The 9,074-nt window shown below is 38.8% G+C and overlaps 1 protein-coding gene across 2 annotated transcripts in view; it reads left to right on the top strand.

Moving 5' to 3' along the window:
• The first annotated feature begins 267 nt into the window (after window positions 1-267).
• Window positions 268-9,074, top strand: part of Polr3E (RNA polymerase III subunit E) — a 28,807-nt gene continuing 20,000 nt past the window's right edge. For both annotated transcript variants that reach the window (XM_070095181.1, XM_070095179.1), the window contains exons 1-4: window positions 268-487; window positions 2,374-2,475; window positions 5,976-6,130; window positions 7,617-7,819. In XM_070095181.1, the coding sequence (XP_069951282.1) occupies window positions 446-487; window positions 2,374-2,475; window positions 5,976-6,130; window positions 7,617-7,819 (502 nt within the window). In that variant the 5' untranslated portion in view covers window positions 268-445. The remainder of the gene's footprint in view (window positions 488-2,373; window positions 2,476-5,975; window positions 6,131-7,616; window positions 7,820-9,074) is intronic.

Here is a 9,074-nt window from a genome sequence, read left to right as displayed (position 1 = left end):
AAGTGGGCTTTATCAGGTTTCCAGTCAATAAAGTCAATAAAGTAGGTAAAGGATTGTATTATATTGTGTTTGTGTCTTCAAGTGGAAATTTGTAACTTTTAATTTTTGAGCTATTCTATGCAGTTTACCCATATGTTACTATATAAAACTATTGTAATCATCCAATCGTTGTGTAGCAGCACCCAAAATAGGCCTACTTACTTACTTATTTGCCTAATTTTTCAATGTCTTTATATTTCCTGCCATTCCTCTCCACGGCTCCTCAAGTTGTGGCTGCCCTTAAATCCAACAACAACAACAACAACATCGGGGCGGCATGGTTTATAGTCATGGTTTGACTGGCTTGACTTGTTCTCTCGCTGGTTTAATTCTGTTTTCGGGAGGATAAAAACCACAGTCAGTAAAGCAGAGGAGGAGGAGGAGGAGAGTGAGACATTGTGTCAGTATGAAGGCTGACGATGCTGACGCTGACCCTCTGGTTGCTGAGGTGAGACGCCTTGTTCTGACAACATCCCCTCTCCCCTGAGGGTTTAGCGCTCCCTCACTTGTGTAAAAAAGATAATAGATCCCTTGGCCTTTTTGATCCGAGGTATTGGAGCTACCCTTTACTTCCGTGGATCGGGTCTACCGCCTATTTACTAGGCGATGTGTTATCCCTACGGGTTTACCGCTCCCCACGAATGTATTAATAATATAAATAATAATGTACTTTAGTTCCTGTGATCCGAGGACTTGGAGCTACCCTTCACTTTCCTGGATCAAATATCATTGTTACCTATCTACCAAGCGCTAAACCCATACGGGTTTACCACTTCCCTGTGAATATAATGTTCCTTCTTGTGTACCTTGAGGTTGGTGAAGGACTCTTGATCCAAGAAATTGGGGCTACCCTCTCTCCCCTGGATTGCATCTGGTCAGCCTCTCCTTACCCTTGGTGATGTATAACCCCTACAGGTTTAGTGTTCCCTCCCATGAAATAATAAACATGCAGTGATATTGTCACGCTGAAGTTAATCAACCTTCAACTTAACGGACTGACTGATTGATTAATAGGCACTTTCTCTTAAGTCAGTGTTATACCTGGGTGTTAGTCAACTGGTGTGGGTGGCATCCTGGGAGACAAGGTTGAAGGACCGTAATAGAAATAAGACACAGTCCTCGATGACGCACTGACTTTCTTGGGTTATCCTGGGTAGCTAACCCTCCAAACCCAGGGTTAAAAATCCAAACAAATCTTATTTTGTCTTAGATGAAAGTAAGTCGCACTGAAGAGAAATAGTATACTGTATTTGTAGTTATAACCATGGATTATTATTTATCCTGGATATAAGGGGGTTAGTAACCCTGGATAACCCAAGAAAGCCACAAAGTGTTACATATTTCCACTTGGTTATTTTTTTTTCAGTTCTTCCCCATTATGCAACCTGCAAGTCAGCTAACTCCTAGATACCTGTTCATATCTAGTAACAACAGTATTCATTATGAGACCTGCTCATGTCTCGTTTCACCCAGGGTTTGACCCGGAAACTTTCGGTTGTGAGCCTAACACACTACCACTTTTATGTTTTCCTTTGTTAAAGCTACACAGTCACCATTGTATGTTCATTAAATTAAGTACCTACTAGTACCACAGTACATATTAAAAATACTCGACCATCAATAAAATAATTGTTGATTTCCCAGGTAAATCTTATGTTATTGTAGCTTACTCTCTACAAAGTGTTTTTGTCAACACCAAATGATTAAAATTAAAATTTTATATATTGCATGTTTATGAAGTAAAATACTATAATCTAGGTGTGTGCCAAAATTTAGGTATTAGTATCGGTAAATATTGGCCAGTTTTGGTGGTATCAGTAATGGCACCAGTATTGGTTGTATCAGTATTGGCACCAGTATTGGTGGGTATTGGCCAGTTTTGGTAGTATCATTATTGGACCAGTATTGGTATGCATTAGCTAATTTTGATGGTATCAGTATCAACCTAAAATTTAGTATCAGTATCAGCAAAAAAATTTGGCACCATTCCATTTCTACCATAATCATAATACATATTGCGTAAATGCAAGCCTTGTGACCCATAATGGTTTAAACTTGCTTTATAATAATAATAATAATAATAATAATAATAATAATAATAATAATAATAATAATAGTTATAATTAGACAAAGAACATTTTGGTCAGGTATAAAGTCAATACAATATTTCTAAAAAGAATTACAATTGTGTATGAGACTCTAGTGGTTATTTTTTGGACTGTCTGTGTGGTAGTGTGTCTTCCGCCGTATTTCCTATTGAAATACTATGGATAAGGTATTTATTTTGCATTTATTTAGTAAATATCAGAAGTAACATGGGCTTCCTCTTAACAGATTCCTGTATACCTGGCAAAGACCCTGGCTGATCAACTGTATGTCTTGCAGTATCCAGTGAGACCACATTCTCACAACTACGATGAATCTACTATTCTCAAGGTCAGCGATGTTTGATTGTTCATGATTATAAATTCACATGTGAGTGAGCAGTGTATGGGACTTTTCTGCTTATACAGTAAATCAGGTATGAAATAGATGTAGGGAATGTCCAAGGAATGGTTGAGGAAGGGTGTGAAGGAGGCTTTAACTGACAGGAGCTTGATCATCCAGCAGGCATTTGTGAGCATGTTAGATTGGAGTGAGTGGAAACAAGCAATTCATGACAGTTAATTAAGAATAATTTAGAGTAAAAACTCAACAGATTCTGCTAATACATCACATAGAATATATAGAAACCATACATCAGTATCATCGTTGCTAGCAGGGCTGTACCCATATCCAACACTGAGCTAGGCCTCAAGCCTAGAGCTTGAGCTTGCTATGGGCATTCATGACCTGAATACATACAGTTACTAGCACAAAGACTAAAATTTCCAGAAAGAGATTGTAAGAGGTATCTTTGCATACCTGCAGCTCTCCTGAAACCTGTGCTTATACTACTTAAACCTAGAGAGTTATACTGTACCTCTAGAAATAGTATTATTTTCTTATGCCTGGGTAGGCTGTATTGAGTGAGAACAATTATTAAAATATAATTGTTGTGCTTGGAATTTTTGTTGATTTTTGAGGAATATGTAAGGTAACATTCATTGAAGTGAATGCATGGATTATCATAATTTTATTTCACTACTCACCCTGGTGAATACCTCACTAGGGTTAAGTATCAAACCACGAGCACACACCATATTAAAGACACATTCTTGGCAGTAAAGCTGAATGAGAATGGAACAAGCATGTCCACAACAAACCAGACATTTCAACTTAATTGTTCATTGTACTTCCTGTAATACTCCCCCTTCCCTCCCTACACACTCACTTACACAAGATTGCATATTCTTGGACTGCAAGAAGGCGTTTGACACAGTTCCACACAAGAGATTAGCGCAAAAACTGGAGGACCAAGCAGAGATAACAGGGAAGGCACTACAATGGATCAGAGAATACTTGTCAGGAAGATAGCAGCGAGTCATGGTACGTGGCGAGGTGTAAGAGTGGGCACTTGTGACCAGCGGGGTCCCACAGGGGTCAGTCCTAGGACCAGTGCTGTTTCTGGTATTTGTGAACGACACGACGGAAGGAATAGACTCTGAGGTGTCCCTGTTTGCAGATGACGTGAAGTTGATGAGAAGAATTCACTCAATTGAAGACCAGGCAGAGCTACAAAGGGATCTGGACAGGCTGCAGACCTGGTCCAGCAATTGGCTCCTGGAGTTCCATCCCACCAAGTGCAAAGTCATGAAGATTGGTGAAGGGCAAAGAAGACCGCAGACGGAGTACAATCTAGGGGGCCAGAGACTACAAACCTCACCCAAGGAAAAAGATCTTGGGGTGAGTATAACACCAGGCACATTTCCTGAAGTGCACATCAACCAAATAACGGCTGCAGCATAGGGGCGCCTAGCAAACCTCAGAACAGCAGTCCGACACCTTAATAAGGAATCGTTCAGGACCCTGTACACCGTGTACGTTAGGCCCATATTGGAGTATGCAGCACCAGTTTGGAACCCACAGCTAGCCAAGCACGTAAAGAAACTAGAGAAAGTGCAAAGGTTTGCAACAAGACTAGTCCCAGAGCTAAGAGGTATGTCCTACGAGGAGAGGTTAAGGGAAATCAACCTGACGACACTGGAGGACAGGAGAGATAGGGGGGACATGATAATGACATACAAAATACTGAGAGGAATTGACAAGGTGGACAAAGACAGAATGTTCCAGAGATTGGACACAGCAACAAGGAGACACAGTTGGAAGTTGAGGACACAGATGAATCACAGGGATGTTAGGAAGTATTTCTTCAGCCACAGAGTAGTCAGTAAGTGGAATGGTTTGGGAAGCGATGTAGTGGAGGCAGGATCCATACATAGCTTTAAGCAGAGGTATGATAAAGCTCACGGTTCAGGGAGAGTGACCTAGTAGTGATCAGCGAAGAGGCAGGGCCAGGAGCTCAGAATTGACCCCTGCAACCTCAACTAGGTGAGTACACACACACACACACACACACACACACACACACACACACACACACACACACACACATACACACATACACACATAATTCCTTAGACTGAAACAGTTTCTCTCACCTCATCTCTTCCTCTCCTCCATAGATTATATGTATAGACATATAAGTATGTACAGATTGGAGAGAGAGAGTATGGAGGAGGTGAATGTATTCAGATATTGAGGAGTGGATGTGTCAGCAGATGGGTCTATGAAAGATGAGGTGAATCATAGAATTGATAAGGGGAAAAGGTGAATGGTGCACTTACAAGTCTGTGGAGACAAAGAACTTTGTCCATGGAAGCAAAGATGGGAATGTATGAGAGTATAGTTGTACCAACACTCTTAAATGGATGTGAAGCATGGGTGGTGAATGTTGCAACAAGGAGAAGGCAGGAGGTAGTGGAGTGCAGGATTGAGGAGTGCAGGGTTGAGGAGGGGTTGTTGAGGTGGTTCGGACATGTAGAGAAGCTGGAACAAAATAGAACGACTTCAAGAGTGTATAAATCTGTAGTGGAGGGAAAGCACGATAGAGGTTTGCCTTCGAAAGGTTGGAGGGAATGGGTAAAGGAGGTTTTGTGTGAGAGGGGCTTGGACTTCCAGCAAACATGCGTGAGCATGTTAGATAGAAGCGAATGGAGCCAAATGGTTTTTAGGACTTGACGTGCTGTTGGAGTGTGAGCAAGGTAACATTTATGAAGGGATTCAGTGAAACCGGCAGGCCGGACTTGAGTCCTGGAGATGGGAAGTACTGTGCCTGCACTCTGAAGGAGGGGTTTTAACCCTTAAACGGTTCAAACGTATAATATATGCGTTCTCTCGCGTAGCGCCCCAAATAATATATATATGTTTCCTTTGTCATTCATTCAACATTGGCACGATATGCCTGAGTTGCCTAGACATGAGAGAATGGGTGTATGCACTCAGTGTGCGCCATATGAAAAAATTGGGGACGCCTGGGTACCACATGCTTTTTTTCCTATAAAAAAAAAGAAAAACTTTTTTTTTTTTCTCAAAAAATTAGGAGCGCTACGCGAGTGAACGTATATATACGTTTGGACCGTTTAACGGTTAATGTTGCAGTTTTATAACTGTAGTGTAAGCACACCTCTGGAAAGACAGTGATGGAGTGATTGATGGTGAAATTTTGTTTTTTTCGGGCTACCCTGCCTTGGTGGGAGACGGCCGATGTGTTTATAAAAAAAAGTAAAATAAAATGCACACTTTGTTTCCCCTGTATGACTTGATAAAGATCTTAACAGATCAAAAGATTGTCCCATTTGCTCTGCAAACATATCTTTTCTTCATAATCACCGGCAGTATGCCATTAAGATACATTGTTAATTAATTTAGGTTTTCTTTGTTGAGTAATTATGGAAAACATTGCTAAATTAAAAAAAGAAAAGGATGAATTCCATTTATTTTTTTTACTTTAATAGACAACCATTAGGCCTCAGAGTGGCCAGATTGAAATGGAGTTGGGATTACGTACCAGAGGACCCACTTACGACAAAAGTAAAGGAGAGCAGATTGCCCTCAATGTTGATGGTGCATTCCGAGACAAACGGGACTCAGAGGATAATTTCTACAAGAGGTAAGAGTGGAAAGTAGAGTTGTATACATAAATAACCTGCACATAGGAGATAGAAACTTAAGATGATGGATCACTCCAACTTGGACCATTAACCATTTACGAAAAAACAGCATTCACTATAGTAAATCTCTGCTGTCAGTCACATTTTTGTTATCTATATATCATGAATTAGGCAATATTTGTATTGGGTAGATTTTTTTTTTTTTTTACCTAAATAGCCATCTTCTGGCAAGGCAGGATAACTGAAAGAAGGAAATGCTTTCACCATCATTCATTCAGTCTCTGCCTTGCCAGAAATGTGCTGACATCACAATTCAGATTACTCTCTGAACTGCAACATCTCCAATCCTCCTTCAGAGTGCAGGCACTGTTCCTCCCACCTTTAGGACTCAAGCCTGGCTGTAAGGGTTACACTCTTATACAGTACTTCACAGCTTTCTTTATCTGTTATACATGCTCTTGAAGATTCAGTCATACCTTGCTCTCAGTGCCATCCCTCAGATAACACTTACCCTAAATTTGTTACTTTGTGCAAAATAAAAAATTGAGATTCTGTTCACATATTCCAGGTTGTTTCAATATTCACGATGTCTGATGGATTAGTTAGATTCTCTTCCATTACTGATAGAAACAAACTCATATTATATTACTACTACTCATTTTTAATCATTACTATTTGGCTTATGTATACAGAAATGCATATACAGACTTGTCATGTAAAATTACTATTCCTTTTAATAGCTTTTATCTGCATACCTGTACTAGTGCAGTATTGAATAGTTTTATGTCCTAGTTCTAACCTGCTCAAAAAGCTTTGTTTAACTAGTGGTTTTTCCAAAAAGATGTTTGTTTAAACATAATACCTTAATTTTAATAACACCTTGGATTTTTGGGAAATAAAATTGATTGATAGGTTTATATGTACAGCATAAATACATTTGCAACAACCTCATTCTGTATACTGTACTGTACTAATATATCTTTTGATGTTGTATATCACTAATTATCTTTTTATTTACAATCATCTCTCTCTTGAAGCTACTTTATGTATTGCAAATCTTCTTATTTACAGTCCTCTCTTTCAAAGCTACTCTCTATACAGCAATTTTTTGGAAATGTGGTTGAAAAAGTGCATCAATCACTGAATTGTACATTCTGTGAAGGCCTTTTTATGTGCTGTTCAGTTATTTATGCACATTCTTTGTTAACTACATTTGAAAAAAAATTCCACTGAAGAAGAGCTTTTTAATGGAGATGACTGCTGTATTATCTTGCCCATATTTTTAGTTAACGTACTGGTTACCAAATGTGGTGTTAGTGTATTATTAAGACAATCCACTAATATTGTAATGTGTTTTCAGTCTTGCTCCTTTATATAACACCTGATCCATCAAGTACTTCAGCAACACACACTGGATGGAGTCCACAAATTTTACTCATCTCTTTCTTTTAGTTGTTTAGTGTATTATGAAATTTCTTTTCACAGCAGTGTTATGGACAAATTGGTTTTAACATCTACCAAAGCTCTAAGTGATGTTAGTCGCTATGCAGTGGGTGTTGTCCGTGATTCAAGCCTTCACTTAACACCTATAGCAGCTGTCCTAGCTCTTCGACCGTCTTTCTCGTACCTTGATCTAGCTGATAAACGGGGACGGCAAGAGCGCAAGGACACATCGGGCGAGGCTGATGGTAAGCTCCTCAAACTGGCATGTTTTCTCAAAAGTACATTAATCCTCGATATAATGGACCTTGATATAATGAGGTTTTGAAATAATGGGTAAAATTGAAGTCCCATTAGTGTTGCAATTCAAAAAAATTACGTTCTGAAATGGAAGCGAATAATGACACCAAAAAATATAAAATTTGATGTAGTTGAGGAGCACTTTACATAACTGATTTTGCCCTCTTTGAGACCTGTATAAGGCCAATTGTTTTGCTCAAACCGATCCAATTTCAGGTTATTTCATTAGTATACCTTCTGTTCTATTGATTGAGAAAAAGAAACTGTCCATGCAACCATTAGATCTACCTTGATAATTTGGCTAATTTTACACAAAATTCAACTAATTCTTAATTTAAAAAGTCCAAAATAAACACTGTAGGTATTTTAGCCACTAAAGTCACCTTTCCTCTGTTCATTCATCACATCGCCATGCCTTTTCTATATAACACATGCCCTCTATACTTTCTCAGGAAAATTACCAAAAATTTAATATTTTCAGTCTGGGTCTGAAACTGACCAAAATTATCTGCTTCACTAGTATTTCTTACCAGTTACCAGTTGATATCACAAAACAGCCAATAAAACCATGAAAAACCAACCAAGAAAATACCTCAAAATCTCTAACCCAAACACAGTCAAATATCACTCATTTCTGTGTAAATTTTGTATCATGTGGATATAAACTTTGATCATGAACTGTCTTGGGCAGGATTATTTTTCTATATTGTGCACACCCACCACATTGACTAATTCTTTCATGGCTAGGCCAAATTTTACAACTCACAGTATATTTAAGGGCCTTATGGTTTAGATGTATATATATACATAAGCGCCACTGGCCTCAAAAACTTTTATAAGTGTGGGATAGAACGAAAGGTAAACAAGCACTCAGACAGTTTCCCCTGTTGGTCCACTGTATCAGGGGTTTACTAAAGGTTTCCCCCTCTCTTTATGAGGGTTTCCTTTTTATAAGTTCACTTTTATGTGACATCCAGTCACTTTCAGTAACTATGTATGTGTGATGTGCATCTGCTGTATATGATCATTCTCCTTGATGAGTCTATAGACACATGCACAACAATTGGGTATTTTTAATATACCTTGCTGTTGCACATGTGTCTTACATACCAAGTTGCTGCTATTCACACTATTTTCAACATATTCTTCTCATTCTTTAGCTAAATTTTCATGTGATGATTTGCATGATCACTCCCTTCTCCT

This window comes from Cherax quadricarinatus, chromosome 49, assembly GCF_038502225.1.
Source record: "Cherax quadricarinatus isolate ZL_2023a chromosome 49, ASM3850222v1, whole genome shotgun sequence".
Taxonomy (NCBI): Eukaryota; Metazoa; Arthropoda; class Malacostraca; order Decapoda; family Parastacidae; genus Cherax; species Cherax quadricarinatus.
The sequence above is the reverse complement of the archived record's forward strand: the minus strand, read 5'-3'. Positions and strand labels throughout refer to the sequence as shown.